Source organism: Podarcis muralis, chromosome Z (assembly GCF_964188315.1).
Source record: "Podarcis muralis chromosome Z, rPodMur119.hap1.1, whole genome shotgun sequence".
NCBI classification, from domain to species: domain Eukaryota; kingdom Metazoa; phylum Chordata; class Lepidosauria; order Squamata; family Lacertidae; genus Podarcis; species Podarcis muralis.
Genome location: NC_135673.1, coordinates 19,321,629 through 19,341,176, shown reverse-complemented (window position 1 = coordinate 19,341,176; position 19,548 = coordinate 19,321,629). Strand labels below are relative to the sequence as shown.

Here is a 19,548-nt window from a genome sequence, read left to right as displayed (position 1 = left end):
TCCAGGAACACCTCTGCCAGTCAGTGTAGGCAGTACTAAGTTTGATGTACTAAGAGTTTGACATTCCCTGTCCCAGGTGGCAGGGGTGGGGGTGGAATGCAATGAGCTTTGGCATAGGTGCCAACTCCATAGGGCCCTGGTCCATTTGGCTCCCCAATAAAATATTTAGGGACGCTGCCCCTCAGTATTTTCTACAAATTGATGCCTCCCTCGCTCCCTTCCTTGGGCAGCCACCTCCTCCCCCCCAGCCAGCCACTGCTCTCTTTTCCTGGCTTGTCCTCCTCCAATATTTTATTCAAATTGGCACCTATGAGCTCTGAGCAGCTGGGTAGCCTTGCACCCGCGCTCTTCTTGGGAGATTCCAGGAGGTCCCAGGAGGCCTGGTTTTCATGCACCTCCCTATCAAATTGGGCCCTGAATGTGTGTGTGTGTGTGTGTGTGTGTGTGTTCAGTTCTGAACTCTACCCCTCCCTGCCGCCACCCAAAGCCTCAAGTCTGCCCTGGGCCCCCCTTCATGTCCTGGTTTTTGCTCCCTCCTCTTGCCCCATTGATTCAGTGCTGTCTGTCCTGACACTGATGCTTCTTTGAAGCCCACAGACCAGGGCTCTCTGGCCCAACCACAAGGACTGGCACTTTTGCTGCCCCAAATCAGAAGCATCCAATCACCCAGTTTCTCTCCTGTCAGGTTCTTTATTGTGGAGCCAGCCCCTCTGCCAAGGCCACGCTGCACCCACCCGTGGATGAGAGGCACAGCTCTTCAAAGGCAGAAGCCCAAATGGACACCATGAGATCTTGCTATGAGCACGCTGTGGTCCTTTTCAGAATACTCCCAACAAGGAAGGCATTCTTCCCACTTTATGGGCAGCCTGGTCTTGCCACGATGGGCAGTGATATGTGTCGGAGAACAGCTGCTAAGAACTGCAAGGGCCCATCCAAGGCAGCCTCAGCCCCATACACCGTGTGACCTGGTATTTGGTTTTCTGTTGCGCCATCATTAGTCCCGGGCGAACTTCCCCTGGTTCCTGAAGCCAGCAGCCATGCAGATCCCAAGAGGCACAACATTTACCTCCCCCACAACTTTCCAAGTTCCCTAGGTATCCCCCAGGTACAGTGTCCTCTGCGGGGGCATCCAAGACCCCACAGATCCACATACATTTGGGAGATGGCCACTGAGTTTTTGGCAGGTGCCGTAGCCATGTCTTCATCTGCTCCATGTTCAGCACCAGCAACTTGATGCTTCAGAGATGTGGACTATGGACACCTTGCTTGGTTCTTCAGGGTGCAGAGAGGCTTTTCCCAAAGAAGGTTCAGCTCTGAGTTCCTCAGAGAGGCTGCAGCTACCAGGCCGTTTGCAAGCTGCACCCATGAGAAGTGCCTCTGGTGAGTTTGGAAGGAAATAGGTCCTTAAGGAAGAAGCTGTGTCCAGGGAAGAACAGCAAGGGTGGGAAAGATAAGCCCAACTGCCTGCCTCCTTACCTGGCCGGTCCATCCAAGTGGGCAACAGGATCCTTGCCCAGGGCCCCCCAGGAAGGTGTGCAGGGCCCCAGCACCCTTAGACGTAGCCCGTCAGGTTATAAGCGTTGAACTCGCTCTTAGCCTTTGGAGAGGTAGCTGGCACTGGTTGGCTCCTGCCCACCATGGTTCGAGAACGGTAAGGGCTGTAATAGGCAGCATGTGGGTCTCGGGGTGGGCAGGAAGTACAGAGGATGAAGCCCCCAATGAGAGACACCAGGGAGGAGAAGACACCCAGGTACAGGGACTCCCCAAGCTCAAACTTCATGCTGTCAGGAACGATGGGGTTGTAGAAGTCACGGAGCACCACATGGATGTTCCACACCACAGGGATGAAGCAGAGGAGCCCCCCGAGGACAAAGGCTACCCCACCTGCCACCGCCACCTTGTCCTTGGCCGGGGAGCCTTGCGAGAAGATAGTGCACCGCATCCCCACCACGCAGATGATGGAGGCCAGCAAGGAGACAGCGATGGAGGAAGACATCATCGCCTGGGCTGCCTGGATGTCAGTGGGCAGGTTGAGCAGCGAGCTGTAGACGTCACACTGAGTGATGCCTGTGCTGTAAGTGGCGCACTCCATCCAGAGGCCTTTGGAGAAGCCAACTGCCGTGACGATGCTGGAGCCGATGTAGGAGCTGGTCCTCCAGCTGGGCAGCAGGGTGGCTACGAAGGCACACAGCAAGCCCAAGAGCCCCAGGGCATAGCCCACCAGCTGGAGGCCCACAGAGACCATTTCCTCTCCCTCTCTTGCTGGGAGCTGCCTTTTCTGTGCCTGCCTGGCCTTTGGTGAGAAGCTGGCGTTGGCTGTCGTCTCCTTAGTCTCTCTTCTGCTGCTGGGGCTGCCAGGAGGTCCGTGTCTGCTGGTCTTCTTGTGGGGGAGAAAAGGTTATCTAGGAGGGAGGGAGGGAGAAACCACATTTGGTTAATGATTGACTGGTAGCTTCTGAGAAATGCCAAACGCCCTTTTGATCCCTGTTATTGGTAGAAATTACATTTGGAAAACCGCAATAATACTAATAATAAGCAGGGTGAAGGGAGAGAGAACAGCAGCCAGCTATGATGGTTCCTAAAATTAAGAGATGCAGATAATGGGAGAGGGGTGGGGGTCTCACAGAGCCCTCCCCACCCTGCCATTTCTGCTTTATCCTGGGCTGTTGGATCAGCAGCTGGCAACGGAAGGGGGTGGGATGGGGGACAAGTGGTGGGGGAGCAGGGAATGCTAACCAGCCTGTGAGGAGGAATTGCTCCCTTCTGCCCCTGTTCAAGAAGCCCCATTTTGACACTGCTGCCTTCTTTCCCAAGAAGAGCCCTCCTGTAGTCCAGCATCATGTTCTGACAGTTGCCAACCAGATGCCCCAATGAGAAGCCCCTGCACAGGACCTGAGCACAGCAGCTGCACTCTGCTCATATGTGCTCCCCAGCAACTGGTCTCTGACACTGGAGGGAGAAGGTAGCCATTGTGGCTCATAGCCACTGATAGTCATGTTGCCTGCTTCTCCTCATGGGAGATAAAGTTTTGTGCTCAGGTTCCAGACCTTCCTCACTTTATTTTCAGCCGTTGTTGCATCAATGGAGTTTTATTGGGCAGAGGCAGTCGATTTTTGGGGCGGGGCGGGGCTGAGGGGCTTTGCTGACTGCAGGGTGGGAGGGGGAGTTTTGCTGCTCCACTGCTGACATGTTTCCCTCCCCAAATCTGCTGTTTGCATTTCGGTGGGGTCTTCCACTTGGCACCAGTGGAGGCTTCCTAACAGCCACGCTGAGTATGTTTTGTCCAGACCATCAGGTGAACTCAGGGAGCTCCCTAATAATGTGACTCAGACCATCAGTCCATCCAGATTCTAGGATAGTCTTGTCTATACCAGCAGTGACCAACACCCTGCCAACCTGATGTTTTGAACTATGACTCTGATCAAGTCAGGGTGGCCCAAAGGAGAGGGGAGCTGAGAATTGTAGCATCATGCTGGCAGATAGGGGTCTTTCCCAGCCCCTCCTGGGGACTGAACCTGGGACCTTCTGCATACAGAGTAGTACTGGCCCCATGGTGGCTCAGCTATTTACAGAGCAAAAATAAATGTGCACAGCAGGTCATTGCCTTCACACAGTAAACATCATGCTTAGTTTGCTCCTGAGAACTGCAATATTGGTGGGGTTGGCATTGTATGGAACACTGTGGCAAATGCACTGTTTTCTAGGGTACCAAAACAACAGAAACATGAATTTTCATGGTAGTACGTAAGAATCTAAGAGGAGCCCTGTGAAGTCAGATGCACTAGTGGGAAGGCCACAAGCAGGGCATGAGGTGCTTCTGATCATGAAGGTGTGGGAATGTTCTGGGGTGCAGGAGAGGATATATTGACTAATTATATCCTAATCCAACTTGTGCTAACAAGTTCCCAAAATATCAGCAGAGTTTATAAACATTCCCCTTTAAGTGCGCAACGGCAACGTGTGCACAGGTTCGCTAGAACCTCTATAATAATTACCCTGGTAATTTCCCCTTTAGTTCCCTCTTAAAATATAAGACACGACACAGTCTTCATAAAAGTATAAAAGAGTTTACTCACGTTCTGTTCACAATGTGATCCTTCTTTGTTACAATTGAAACAAATCACTTTCTTAGGCATCTCTTTGGACTTTGTAAATTGCCTAGATGCATAACCACTGTCTTTGCTTCTAGCATTTCTCACTGGAGATTCAGCTCTATCTCTGCATTCTTCTTTTAAATAACCAATCAAGTCTTTAAAAGTCAGACCTTGTCTATGATCCATCAAACTTACAAATGCGCCAAAGCGTGGTCCAAGTGATGATAACAAAAATGCTATCTTTGTATCCTCATCAAAAGCTTTGGGAGTCAGATCAATTCTTTGAATAATCTCAGTAAACTTGTTGATGTGCTCTGTGAATTCCTCTTTTGAATTCATCCTCAATCTGCTTAATTTACACACCAAGTTTCTGAAACTGTTTATGCTAGATTCTCCATACACGCGCTCAATATCTCTTAAGATTTGAGACGCATCATCTGTACTATTTATTAATGATAGCTGCTCATCACGAAGTCCACTCAAAATTATGTGTCTAGCTTCGCTGTTCATGCGTTTCCAAGCACTTATCTTGGCTAAATCTTCCTCAGACGATCCCGTAGGCTGAGGCTTTAAAGCTTCCAAAATATGCTTATAATCTAAACATGCTATCAAGCGCTGCTTCCAGTGTATGAAATTGTATTCATTCAGCACAGGCATTCCAAGCTTTGCATCACTATCAAAAGCTGCTCTAGCCATCTTAAAATCCAAAATTTGAAAATTCTTCAAAATTTCAAAATTTCTCAAAATTTTAAAATCAAAATCTCAAAAATCTCAAAATGCAAAACAATTCTTCACTGCCTTGGGTCACTGTGAACTCTGAGGGAAGGGGGTGGGTTGCTTAATCCCCACTGCACAATGGAACAAAGGACCATGTGCTTACCAGGAAGTTAACTCAGAAAAATACTACTCAACTCAAAATCACAATCCAATGCAATCCTTCAAAAATACGCAGAAATATGCAATACTGGGGCCACTAACCCTTTGTGGGAATGTTCTGGGGTGCAGGAGAGGATATATTGACTAATTATATCCTTATCCAACTTGTGCTAACAAGTTCCCAAAATATCAGCAGAGTTTATAAACATTCCCCTTCAAGTGCGCAACGGTAACGTGTGCACAGGTTCGCTAGAACCTCTATAATAATTACCCTGGTAATTTCCCCTTTAGTTCCCTCTTAAAATACAAGACACGACACAGTCTTCATAAAAGTATAAAAGAGTTTACTCACGTTCTGTTCACAATGTGATCCCAGAAGGCACAGCTTAAAAAGGTTACATACATTTAGGATCTATCTTAAAGCAAGATAGGCCTTATCTCCTCTCTTGGCTGGGAGCCAAGAGAGCATCCTTAGATGTTTCCTCATCGAAGTAAAATGGCAGAGAGAGAGATGGCTGCCTGCCCTGTGCAGGTAATGACAAAAAGCACAGGGCAGGCAGCCATCTCTCTCTCTGCCATTTTACTTCGATGAGGAAACATCTAAGGATGCTCTCTTGGCTCCCAGCCAAGAGAGGAGATAAGGCCTATCTTGCTTTAAGATAGATCCTAAATGTATGTAACCTTTTTAAGCTGTGCCTTCTGGGATCACATTGTGAACAGAACGTGAGTAAACTCTTTTATACTTTTATGAAGACTGTGTCGTGTCTTGTATTTTAAGAGGGAACTAAAGGGGAAATTACCAGGGTAATTATTATAGAGGTTCTAGCGAACCTGTGCACACGTTACCGTTGCGCACTTGAAGGGGAATGTTTATAAACTCTGCTGATATTTTGGGAACTTGTTAGCACAAGTTGGATAAGGATATAATTAGTCAATATATCCTCTCCTGCACCCCAGAACATTCCCACAGAAGGCATACCCTCCAATTCTCCCGATTCTCCAGGGACAGTCCTGGAATTGCAGACGCCACCCTAGTTTTTTATTTGATCCCAGAATGTTCCAGTTTTCCTCCACCCCACCCCCCACGTCTCAGAGAACGAAAGTGGCGGAGTGATTTGGAATACACACACACACACACACACACACACACACACACACACCATTTTTGGAAACAGGAGCCCCCCCCCCCTGTGTGTAGGTGCAAAGCGGACTCTTGCTTATACTGAAAATAAAATACCTGCACAAAATGAAGGAAATGGTGAAGCTGGCATACGAAACCCTTCCTATAATTTTGAAGGAAAATGTAACCAATCCACTTTTAATACTTCTGATGCATTAAAAAAAAAAATGCTACTCTTAATGTAGTTTCATTAACCTTTTCTGGGCATCAGCCTCTCCCAGCACCAACTATTCTCTGAAGCCACGTTCTGGTTTGGGGCCTCACAGGGCTCCAGCTTTTGTTACAGAAATCCTCTTAGACTCCTAGCCTCCCCCCCCCCCCCTCTCTCTCTCTCTTTCATGCCTCCCCCCTCCCCCCCCAGCTTTCCTTGCCTGCCTCTTCAGGTCTGGGGGTTGGTCCTTGAGCAACGGGGAAATGTCTGCAGGGCTCAGCCCCCTTGGAGCTTTGCCCTTCCTAAGGGACAGATTTATCGCTTTTTCTCCACACTTTCTCCAGGCTGCTCTGGCCTGCTACAGGTGACTCACATGATAGCTGCCTCCAGGTATCTGAAGGGTTATCAGTCATGCAGGTGACAGGTCAGCATCCTCTTTCTTCTGTTGCCCCAGAGGGCAAGGGCAGAACCAGTGGGAAGGAAATGGCAAGGGAGCAGATTTCAGCAGAATGTTTGGAGAAACTTTTTAGCACCAAGTGCTGTGCTGGGACGGAGGCTGCCTGTCTCAGAGACGCTAAGCTCTTCTTTCTGCTGCAAGCATTTTAGCAGCGCTTGTGTAGCTGGCTGTCAGGGATGCTGTAGCTGCACTGAGCAGGTGAAGCGTGGAAATACATTAGATGGCCTTTAAAGGACCTTCCAGAGGGACACGGGTGGCGCTGTGGGTAAAAGCCTCAGCGCCTAGGGCTTGCCGATCGAAAGGTCGGCGGTTCGAATCCCCGCGGCGGGGTGCGCTCCCGTTGCTCGGTCCCAGCGCCTGCCAACCTAGCAGTTCGAAAGCACCCCCGGGTGCAAGTAGATAAATAGGGACCGCTTACTAGCGGGAAGGTAAACGGCGTTTCCGTGTGCTGCGCTGGCTCGCCAGATGCAGCTTTGTCACGCTGGCCACGTGACCCGGAAGTGTCTGTGGACAACGCTGGCCCCTGGCCTCTTGAGTGAGATGGGCGCACAACCCCAGAGTCTGTCAAGACTGGCCCGTACGGGCAGGGGTACCTTTACCTTTAAAGGACCTTCCAACTTATAAATAAAGGTTCAAACTGCCTGGCTGCATCAGACCAGTTTCTGTCTTGTCCAGCATCCAACCATGGTGTTTTTAGGAAGCCCACAATTAGTGGGCATGAAGGCAAGCCAGTGGCTAGCCACCATGCCTAATAAACTCATCCTCCCCCTTCCCTCACCAAGTCATTGTTCTAACTCCCTTTAGGAGGCATCTAAGCCACAACCCATCACCATGTCCCAGGGCAGCAGCCACTCTCATTGCTGGCCACCTGAGGAAGTGAGATTCTCCTCGTTGGCACAGACAGGATCCCTGTAGGCCAGAGGGTTAGGGAGAGGAGAAATGAGAGCTATTTCTGGAGGGTCCCTCATAGCCCCTGCCTCCAACTCACTTGAGGACTTCAGTGGAGTGAGGAATGAGGAATAAGGAAGTGGGGGGGGGTGTCGGGTCTTGGGGGAGACAGACAAGGAGGTGGGCAAGGTGGGCAACACATGGCTCTGGGAGACTTACCAAGGGAGCACCAGAGCTGCAGCCCCCAAGACGCCTGGGTGCCCACGGTCGGACATCGGCTGTGGCAGCTGAGGGAGCGTGCCTCGGTGGATGAGGGAGGAGAGGGCTGGGCCCAGAGGGTTAAGGGCTGCCTGATTGTTCACTGCTGCTTTGCCAAATCCATCTGCAAATCGTTGCCTGGGTCAGAGGCTTAGTCCAGATCAGAATTAAACCCTTTAAGGGCTATAAAAATCGAGGAGCCACCAGACCTCCCCTCCCCTTCCCATAACTTGTGTTTAGCTGCAGTGAATTTTCCTAGACTTCCTGCGGGACGGGAAAGAGGAGGCATCATCTAACTTTCTTGTGAAAAGACAGGCATGAACAGCCCATGATCAGGGGAAGGGGCCCCTCCGTTGTTGGGTTGAGTTGTTGGGTTTGAGAACAGTGCCCATAGCTGTTAAATCTCCAGGAACAGGGAGTGATGTTTGTTATTTACAGAGGGGGTTCTTGCTCTGTGCCAGTAGAGTGGGCCCAGCATTCTGGGAGGAGAATTCACAGAGGGGGAGCAATTTTCCCTGTTATCATTCTTCTTAGGCTAGTGAAGAAGCCAAGAGATGTGCATCTTTGTTCCCAAAAGGCAGAGTCCATTTTCTTCCAGACGTGAAGGGAGGAGGGAAGCCAGAGAGAAAGAGATGGAAAGACAGTGTTCTGTGTATCACAAGTTGCCACATTTGCCTCACCAGAAATTGGCAGCATGGCAGGCAATCTAGCAATTCTAAAGTAACAGTCAGGAATAGCTGTGGAAAGGTTGCGCAAGTGTTTTCATGGTTCTTTGACCATGGGCTGTGAACAGTTGTCTCTGGAGGTGTCTTTGAGGTTCTTTGGAGCCAGGTACAGTAGTAGTTCCACATTTTCAGTGTCAGGAAGTTTGACCTGCAACTGTGTGTGCAGCCAGTGTTATCAAGACTTGAGGGGGATAGCTTGGAGCCAGTGGATTCTGATCCATAAGGTAAAAGGTAAAGGTACCCCTGCCCGTACGGGCCAGTCTTGACAGACTCTAGGGTTGTGTGCCCATCTCACTCAAGAGGCCGGGGGCCAGCGCTGTCCGGAGACACTTCCGGGTCACGTGGCCAGCGTGACATCGCTGCTCTGGCGAGCCAGAGCCGCACACAGAAACGCCGTTTACCTTCCCGCTAGTAAGCGGTCCCTATTTATCTACTTGCACCAGAAGGTGCTTTCGAACTGCTAGGTTGGCAGGCGCTGGGACCGAACAACGGGAGCGCACCCCGCCGCGGGGATTCGAACCGCCGACCTTTCGATCGGCAAGCCCTAGGCGCTGAGGCTTTTACCCACAGCGCCACCCGCGTCCCTCTGGTATTGGAAGTTTGCTATATATTTCTCAATAGAGTAGACCCGATTAAGTTACTCTGTTAGAAGTAGGGTTTGTAAGTAGTAGCCTGGAGGGGGGCTGACACAAGTTTTTGTTATTTGTAAGGTAAAGGGACCCCTGACTATTAGGTCCAGTCGTGGCTGACTCTGGGGTTGCGGCGCTCATCTTGCTTTATTGGCCGAGGGAGCCGGTACAGCTTCTGGGTCATGTGGCCAGCATGACTAAGCCACTTCTGGCGAACCAGAGCAGCACACGGAAACACTGTTTACCTTCCCGCCGGAGCGGTGCCTATTTATCTACTTGCACTTTGACGTGCTTTCGAACTGCTAGGTTGGCAGGAGCAGGGACCGAGCAACGGGAACTCACCCCGTCGCGGGGATTCGAACTGCAAGTCCTAGGCTCTGTGGTTTAACCCACAGTGCCACCCGCGTCCCTTTTTTGTTATTTGTAGTTATTGTTTTAAGAGGTCATCCTCAAGACCAGAGAAGCTGAAGTGCTTTGTACTGTATATAGTGACTGGTCCAACTTGCCTGACTGGGAGCCAGTGTCTAGTATGGTGTTTCAGTTTGGCAATTCCTTGGTGTGGTAGAAGTTCAGGGAGCAAACTGATTATTGCTGGTGTGTAACCAAATCTCTTAGTTTTTCCAGAGGCATGCTCAACTGATTAAAATGTTGGGGTTTGCAGTGCTTGCTGTGTACATGGTCATGGTTCCTACTGTTTCGGTAAAAAAGGAGAGGGGGTGTTGGATATTCTGTGTGTGAGAGAATAATTTGTTCCAGAAATGGAGAAGAAGTTTCAAGAAGCAGCAGAAGGCTGATTTTGTTTTGTCTATGCAAGGACATTTTCTGTGGGAACTGTTCTCTGGACATGTGCAGAGTGACAGGAAGTACTGATGACGGTTCTGTGTAACTTGTAACTTGTTGTGAATCTCTTGCTTGCACCTTGCAAGAAGCTGAGAGTGAGTCTTGGACTCTTGCTGGATTCTAAGCATGCCTTGACCACAGCATTGGTGAATGTCTGTATATATTTGCTACCAATATGCTTTTATGGCTGTCAAGTAAACTTCTACAGTTGACTGAATCTTTATGGCATCCATGAGTGTTTATTGCCTACTGTGTATACCTTCAGCCCTGAAGATGCTTCCATGGAAGGAGCTGCGTTGAGATGTAATTGTGCTCAGTATGAATACTGGCACACACACGCAGCGAAAGTGATACTGGACCCAATCCTTCTAAATCATCCATCAGAGGTTGATGGATTGATCCAACATACTGTACGTCCTAGTTCATAATTTTGCTCATTTCTGTAAATGCCCTTTCCCAAAGTGGTTGCACTGATTCACATGTCCACATGTGGAAAGTCGTGCCAACTTTCGTGCCAACTCCAGCATGCTGAGGATGCTTTGTCTATATAGCTGAATCCAGAAACTCCAAGTGCCCCTATTGTCCAGGGATGTCCCTGATTTACAGAAGCTGTGCCAGTTTCCGATTTGATCCCAGAATGTCCTGCTTTTCCTTAAAGGTAAAGGGACCCCTGACCATTAGGTCCAGTCGTGACCGACTCTGGGGTTGCGGCGCTCATCTCGCTTTAGTAGCCGAGAGAGCCAGCGTACAGCTTCCAGGTCATGTGGCCAGCATAACTAAGCCACTTCTGGCAAACTAGAGCAGCACACGGAAACACCGTTTACCTTCCTGCCGGAGCGGTACCAATTTATCTACTTGCACTTTGACGTGCTTTCAAACTGCTAGGTTGGCAGGAGCAGGGACCGAGCAACAGGAGCTCACCCAGTCACAGGGATTCGAACCGCCGACCTTCTGATCGGCAAGTCCTAGGCTGTGTGGTTTAACCCACAGCGCCACCTGCTTTTCCTTAAGATATCCCTATTTTCATCGGGGAAATGTTGGAGGGTAAGGAGTTATCCACTTCCCAAGCCATCTGAAGGCAGCCCTGTATCGTAAAGTTTTTTAATGTTTAATGTTTTATTATGTGTTATATATGTTGGAAGTCACTCAGAGTGGGTGACTATAAATAGTAACATTGTTGTTGTTGTTGTTGTTGTTGTTGTTGTTGTTGTTGATGATGATGATGATGAATAGGACGTCCTTATTATCATCAGATAAATCTTGGAGGGTATGTGATTCTTAGAGGTGTTAATGCCACCTACATATTAAATTGAAATAGTTTTCTCTAATGTGGGTTGATGTTGAAGAGGGTGGGGTTGTCGCTATGATGTTCCAGTTTGTTTCTTCAATTTCTAGGCAGAGCCATAGCTAGGTGATCTTACACTCCTGGCAGAACCATCCAGATTGCGCCCCCAGCCACAGACAAGTTAGCTCTTCTTTCCATCTCTCCTCCAACCCCCTTCCTCTACTCATTCAATTCACCCTCTATTTAAAACCTTTTCTTATGAGGCAATTATCAATATTTTCATTATTTATGGACATATTTTAGCCGATTTTGCATGCCCCCTCCCTCGCCTGTGCCCCTGGTGGGGCCCCACTTCACCACCCCCTAACTATGGCCCTGTACCTAGTCCTTTGTTTAATAGCCAAGCATTGTCCAATAGCTAGGTCAGTATTTTGTATAAAATGGACGATTTTAGTACAGTCATTTTCAGAATCAGTTTTTCAAATGGTGTCAATGGTCTAACTGCTTGATATTTAACTGTTGAATCTGAGATAAAATATATCACCTGATAGATTAATAGCCAATTCATACTACATCCCTCCTTTCTTCCCAAAATTTCCCCTGCGGTAAGAGAAATATCATTTTCATAGAAGTGTACCAATCTATACGGGTCTTTTTCTTTCCATTTCATATAAATCAGTTTTCTATCAGGTGCATAGAAAGAGGGGTGCAATACAAAGGGAATCGATTGTGATATAGGAGGTGTTAATTTTGATATCTAAAATCACCACAAGACATTTAATTCTGCTTTTAAAAATAGAGTTGTTAATATTTCTAAGATAGTTTTGTTACAAACCAAGACTGGAATACCAGGTATTCTGTGTTGCTCAGGTTTATCAAATTCCAATTGTATGATACAATTTTTATCCAAATCTTTTCTTTTACATTATTTATCATACATATACATATGTACATACATATACATATACATATATGTACATACATATACATGTTGTATATGGGCAGCATCATGATCTTTGCAAATGTGGTAGACCCATACCCCATCTCTAGGGGTGTTGATATAATACAGTCAGTGCTATTTTTCTAGAAAAAGAGGTGCCAGAACTCACTACGACTCCTCCCTTGGTCTCTTATAATGGCAACAGAGCCTACCTGAGAGGTGCCAGAACTGACTTCTAGACTTCTAGTGAGTTCCAGCTGGGGGAAAAAAGCCCTGAATACTGTTAATCTCAGTCTAGGTTTCTTGCCCTGATGAATAAAACTTAAAAAATCATTTTTTTTGCCATTTCTTTAGAGTCTTTGTTGAAATACATATATGAAGTTTGAAACAAGAACAATTTATGTTGGTAATATCATCATTTAAACTGACGCTACCCTTCCCATACAGGAGACAGATGTCTTTGACCATATTTCAAGATTTTTTTATGGTTTTCACTATTGGTAAAAAATTAACTTTAAATAATTGCATCTGTGACTTTGTGATGTTGATTCCAAAATGTGAAATATATTGTAGGCCAAGTTTAAAACTTGTTTAAAATTGGTATAATTTTCAAAGTTCATTTTAGATAATAATTGGAAGAAGCATTTCCAATGAACTTTGTTGAAAGCTTAGTGGGTGTCTAGAGAGGTTATTACCTTGAGGCTTTTCCATATCACACTGCATTTTGCATTTTGCATATACAGTCTGTAATATGTCTATTTTTAACAAATCCTGCTTGATCAGTGTCATGAACTTGTTGGATGCAGAGGAATGGTGGGAGGAACCAGCTGGGAAACCCCCAGGGGAAGAAGGCTCAGAGGTGGGGGAATGGTTGTGGGCAACAAAGAGGGAAAACCCTGGGAAGAGGAGGTGTCAGAAGCTGAAGAGATAACAGGACTTAGTGAGGTGGGCGAGTTTGTGGCAGAGAGAAGTCCAGAATCAGGGGCAGAAGCTGGAACAGAAGAATAGGATGAGGGAGGCCAAGGGGCAGAGATGTATCAAGCTAGTGAAGAGTCATGGGTGTCTCCCCCTCCTGCGGTGACAATCTCGCCTCCTCCCTAGTCTCCCAGAACCAGTAGAGACATGAAGAGGGCAGAGAAGAGACTGGTGACACACAGTCTCTGATTGCTTGTGGGGGAGGGAGAGAAAGCCTGGAGATGTGGGGACTTAGGCAGTTGTGGGGATGGGGGGAACATCAGTCTCAGCTACTGCTTTGTGGGGGCAAGAGTTACCGGGGATGAACTGCTGTGTCATTAGGCATGACACTCCGACAAGTCTGAGCAGAATTTATTTATTACTACTTCAAGGAATTCTTTTTGAAATGAGCTCTTGGTCTTTTCAAGTTCTGTCTTCTTCAAATGAAATATTTACGAGCTCAGTTGGTAGAGCACAAGACTCTTAATTTCAGGGTCGTGGGTTTGAGGTACATGTTGGGCGGAAGGTTCCTGCATTGCAGGGGTTGGACTAGATGACTCTCATGGTCCCTCCCAACTCTACAATTCTGTTATTCTATGTGGGGAAATCCAAATGCTGTACTGACACCTCTTTTTGTTTTGGAATTTCCAGAAGCTTGTAGCAGGGTTGTATATTTTGGGGGTTTCTTCATTTTTGTAGAGTCCCTACACATAAATCATTATACATTTGGATTTTCTGCCCTTCCATGTTCAAGTCTATTGTTTCTGTTGCTGCTTTCATAATTGCTTCTTTTCAGGAATAATGTGCAATTTTTGCTAATATATAGCACGGTTGATGCTGTTATATTGCACGGTTGGGAGGTGGTGCCAAAACCTTATGTACTCTCTTCACATTGTTTAAATTCACATTTAAGATTGGAAACTGCTGATTTAGCCAATTAACAAAAAAGACTTTTACTGTATATCTGCTTTCTCAATGCTTTCCAGAGTGCCTTTAAGTTGTAAATTATTTCATCTACTTGTATCTTCTAAGAACTGCATACAAAGTTGTTGGTCTGATGTTGTTTTAGTGAATCTCTTAATGGCAGATTTGTTGCTTATTCCTAGTACCGAAACCTCATTAGCTCAAGCAGACAATTAAGTAAATTTTGTAGGTAAGTATTTCAGTTCCATTTTGATTTCGTCTCTGAAGTCTTTGAAGGCTGCATTCCATTCCGCTGCTAAATCTTTTTGAAATTGTTTTAAGAGGTCCTGGAAAGGTTCAAAGTCTTCTTTATTGAGACACGTTTTCAGAGCCATTGATCTTGCTTCATCCTCACTTATGTCCGATCTTCCACTGTTATTTCTAGAGCTAAAATAGCTTCGGAATGCCATTTTTCTTTAGCTATTTGGGGTGAGATGGGCATACCTGTTTAGAGTCCAGTCCTTTCCCAGGTATCCTTTAGCTTTTAGAAGCTTATAATAGCTTATAATAGCTGGAGGTTTGGAGCTAACAGATTATTCCGCCATTTTAGACAATGATGTCACCATCCTCTTAATTCTACTGTCATTGCTCCTTTTGTTTCTTACTAATTGAAATTTATTGTGTCACAATTTGAATTCCATAGAATAAAATGCAAATATGGGAATTAAAATAAGGAATAAAATAGTTACAAATCAATATGACTATTGAATGTGCCACAAATAAAGGTGTAAATGAACATAAGACATTTCTATCACATAAATTTATGTACATACTTGGTACATACGGTAATTTTTTTAATCTTTATGGAAAACAGGCCTATAGCTGACAGCCAACAGAATGTACCAGGTGTTGGCTGTGCAATACAGTCGACTCTCACCTCATGCTGGGGTGGTGTTCTGGGGATAGAATGCAAAGCCAAAATTGTGCATAGTCAAAGCACATTGGATTCAGTGGCAGGTAGGATTCCCAGTCTTTTACACCACCCCCTCACTTTCCATGTATTTATTTATTTGCCAAGCATGTAAAGCTGAATGTGTGCAAGTTGTGAGCTACCTGTATTGCAACACAAGCCTGGGTGTGTGCATCATTAGCTAAGTGGTGTTTTCTAAAAGAAGAATTAAAAAAAATTGGCCGCTTTGCCTGCCTTTCACATGTTAAGATACAGGGCAGATTTCCTGAAATGCACCTTTTGCAGCCCTCTTTCATCTTTTGGATTTCAAGGTTTCAGCCTATCGTTCCTTTGGACTCTTTTGTTGTTGGGTACTTAAAATGTGTGAGCCTTTGGTGCATTCTGTTGGCTATGAGCCATAGACCATTTTGGGGGTAAATCTTTTACTTTCCTGTAAATCTAAGGGATAGAAATATATTGTGTTCACTTAGACCTGATTAGTATCAGCGGTGACACTCTGTAGGTTTGGTATCTCCCGCCTTTAGCCACAAATCCAGATGTGTTGCTGAATAAAAAACCCCTCTCGCGGCCCCACCGCCACCCTTGCCGGAACATGGGCGTACCCAGGATTTTTGTTGCGGGCGGGAGCAGAACCTCAGATTTGTATTTATTTGATTTAGGCTACGCCCATATGCAGGAACAGTTCGTTATACCCTCAACACTGATGGTGGATGTAGAAGAAGAGGCGACCGGGTGGCTCCCAACACTCCTCACATTCGCAGGCAAACGTAAGGAGAAGAGCCGAATTGTAAGGGGCCTTGGCTCAGTGGTTAGAGCAGGCGCTTTGCTGAGGCAGCTAGAGCCCCCACCCCGTGCCCTGGGATTGGGGCAACTTCCCAGGAACACACACAAACCGGTATCCTGCCCAGGGCTTGATTTGCGTTCCATGCCAGTGAATATTCGAGAGACAATATTGCGCCTGAGTACAGTATAACTAGAATGCCTCTCTACTCCCGCCCGAAGCAGCGGCGGATCTTAGCAGAAGGAGCTCTCCCGTGGCTCCTGTTAGAGTAACAAGGGCTATTAGGGAACAGATGCACGTGAATGCCAATTCTCTGCCAGGTTTCAATATCCCACGGCGGATCGGCTCAACCCTGCCTCGTGGAGGGCGGAGCCTATTGTGGCTCGGCAGGCAGAAATCAACAGGTGAAGCAGCTCCCCCCAGCAGCGGGGAGAGAAGCCTCGCCTGTGGGCTGCCTTCCTGCTTGCCTGCAGACGACCTCCCTGTTGTGTTGCTTGGCTCTGAGCGCGCGGCTCGCTTGGCCTGCAGTGACCCGGCCCGGGCATGGCTATTTCGGGCTCGGCCGGCCCAGGCCAGCCTGCTGGAGCAGGGGGCGCGGGTTAGCGCCCAGCCAATCGCGGCGCGGGGCGACGTCACGGGCGACGGATGCTTGGCCGCGGTGGCAGCAGTAGCAGGAGCAGGTGCGTCAAAAAAAGTCCCGTTAAGAAAAGGAGGAAAAGATAAAGAAAGAAAAAAGAGAAGGGAGGGAAGCAGCAAGCAGGCCAAGCCCCTCCGGCATCTGCTCTCGCCCTCTGGCGGAAGGCCGAGGCAAATACCGAGGTGGGAGGCGCCTCTGAGCATGTGCTGAGTGCCGCCGCTCGCTGCCGAGGCGTTGCTCGCGAGGAGCCCTTAGCTTTGCGAACTCCCCTGGAGCGGCCGAGCGTTGTCGGACAAAACTTCTGAAGGTCTCCTCTGGTTCAAACCCGGGGTGGGGGTGGGGCTAGTGGGCCAGTGGGCCTTCCCTACCGCTTCCGGTAGACTGCTCCTAGCTACGGAAGTTTCTTTCAGTTACCTCGAGCGCGAAGAACGCTGGCGCACCTGGATGGTCTTCCTGCGTGTTCCTCATCGCGTCTCAGGTTCATTCTGGTTGGAGGTGATGGTGGTGGTGGATTTAGTTATCTCTGTATCTCTCTCCCCCTCTTTTTGTAAAAGCTTTCCTGGCTTTTTGCGAAGTTGTTGCAGCACATCGGCAAAGCCTCTTTCCCCTGCTGGCAAGGAAACAGCCAAGTCCAGAAGTCTTTCTCAGGACACAACAGAAGAACATTAGGAGAGCTTCTGTGGGATAAGGCAAAAAGGGACCCATCTCTAGTCCTATTCTTACAGTGGCCAAAGGCAATTCTAGATAGACTCCCTCTGGACCTGAAGGTTCCATAAGAGCATCAGAAGAACCTTGTTGGATCAGTGGCACAGCATCCTGTTCTCATAGGGGCCAACCAGATGCCCATTATGGGAAGTTCAGAAGCAGAATTTGAGCACAAGAGCACTCTTCTTTCTCCTGTGGTTTCCAGCAACTGAAATTCAGAAGCAGTTTTTGGAGACAGAAACAAATTGTGTTCTGTTATAGCTCGTTGTGATCCCATCTCTCTAAAGCAAAACATATGGGCTCTGCATCCCAGCCAGTGGGGCCCACTTAGATTTGTGCCAGTAGCAATCCCTCCCTGCCCTCCCCTCCCCTGGGGGCTCCAGTCTTTGCTGCTTTTCTCCACCAGCCTGTAGTTGGGTGTGGCTCAGGGGGGCTAGTCTGTAGAGATTACACAACTCCTGGAGAAGCCACATGGGCTAGCAGCCATAGAAGTTTGAGGATGCTCAAAAGGACATCCTCCTCTTGAACCATGGTCAGAGGTAGGGACGCTTCTGAAAGCCAGTTGCTAGAAGCCACAGGTAGGGAGAGTGCTGCTGTTGCACTCAGGGTCCTTCTTGTAGAAGACTTCCCATTGGGGCATCAGGTTGGCCACTGTATGAACAGGAGGCTGGACTAGCTGGGCTCCCTTTGGCCTGATCCACTTATATCCAGGTTCTTCTTATGTCCTCTTGTTTTTGGCAGACATTGGAGAAATTGCTTCTCTTGCCTTCCTTACCTGTTGGGTTGGTTGGTACCTAGGTTTCCTTGTGCCTTGGCAGAGAGCCTGTATTGTGAACTCCTGAGGGCAGAGAAAGACTGCCTGTTGCTCCAAGCCAGCCCTTTGCCACAGGTTCACCAGCTTTTCTCTGCCAGTAAGGTGACCCAAGGGAGGAGGCTTGGAAGAGGCCGTACCGTTGATGCAGGAAGGAACAAGCCCACCTGCATTCATTCACTGAGATGAATAGAGGTATAATAGAGGCCTGTGGGTTGGTAGCCCTCACCAGAAGAGCCAGGTGATCTTCATACTCTCTTTATTGTTGTTAAACAGCACAAGAGCCTGGTGGTTGGATTCTTATTTATTTATAAAGAATATTTACTTGCCACTGTCTCAAAAATGTATCACACTGGTGTATAGTAAAAACGTATGGTAAGTTGAAAGCAAGGGAGGCGGGTGGCGCTGTGGGTAAAAGACTCAGCGCCTTGGGCTTGCCGATCGAAAGGTCGGCGGTTCGAATCCGCGCGGCGGGGTGCGCTCCCGCTGCTCGGTCCCAGTGCCTGCCAACCTAGCAGTTCGAAAGCACCCCCAGGTGCAAGTAGATAAATAGGGACCGCTTACTGGCGGTAAGGTAAACGGTGTATCCGTGTGCTGCGCTGGCTCACCAGATGCAGCTTTGTCACGCTGGCCACATGACCCGGAAGTGTCTCTGGACAGCGCTGGCCCTCGGCCTCTTGAGTGAGATGGGCGCACAACCCCAGAGTCTGTCAAGACTGGCCCGTACGGGCAGGGGTACCTTTACCTTTACCTTTAAGTTGAAAGCAAACTAAAAGCAAAATAATTAAAAACAAACATCAATAGATCTTTGTTGGGGGATGTAGTATTATTAATGTTTATCCACACTTCCGCTTTTCTAGTGCCTAGAAAGCATGGGTCCAAGTAGTTTTCTGTTTGCCCCTACTTTTCCTGGGAAAACCACTGGATTGTAGCAAAACTTAGTCTGTGGAAAGCCTGATTGACATTTGCAGCCCTCTCCTGCTGCAGTCCCCCAGCATCCTGCCTCTGATGCTGAAGAGAGTTGTTTGTTTGTTTAATATATTGTCCTATTCCCGCAGGTCTCAGGGCAGTTCATAGGCAGCTTTATCCACTATTAATTTGACTAGCCTACCCCCCCCCCCCAAAATGGCAGACCTTGGGGTCTCCATTATACATCATTGTTGGAGCGCCCCCAGGGCTCCATGCCCAGTGGGACTGCACCAGTTAGAATCCCCTAAATCTGCCTCTGGCCCCCCACTCTGCTTATACACAGTATCTCCCACCTGTTGCAATCTCCCATCAGCCCACCAGAGGGGGCCAGAAGAGCTCTTTCCTTATGTACTTGCTTGCTTCCTTTTGCAACTGTACAAAAGCCTTGGGCTGTATTATTCATCTTATTTCTTGCTCCCTTTTGTAGGGGAGTTTCTCTTTCTGGGCTCTCTGCATATGACAAGGGTAGACAATTCAGGGGGAGCTTGCTCAAGC

General features: G+C 47.9%; 2 protein-coding genes across 8 annotated transcripts in view; one reads left to right on the top strand and one right to left on the bottom strand.

Annotated features, from left to right (window-relative positions):
- Positions 1–19,548, top strand: part of LOC114589356 (mitochondrial fission factor-like) — a 33,691-nt gene that overhangs the window by 5,259 nt on the left and 8,884 nt on the right. For 2 of the 7 annotated variants that reach the window (XM_028715713.2, XM_028715712.2), the window contains exon 1: positions 16,300–16,611. The exons of 1 other annotated variant lie outside the window; for it this stretch is intronic. The gene's annotated coding sequence lies outside the window, so the exon portion shown is untranslated. 4 more of the 7 variants (XM_028715715.2, XM_028715716.2, XM_077922273.1 and 1 more) reach the window with 3 other exon arrangements.
- On the bottom strand, positions 671–2,392 carry CLDN2 (claudin 2). The gene has a single exon (XM_028715884.2). It carries the CDS (start codon positions 2,243–2,245, stop codon positions 1,553–1,555), a length of 693 nt encoding a protein of 230 aa, XP_028571717.2. The 5' UTR covers positions 2,246–2,392; the 3' UTR covers positions 671–1,552.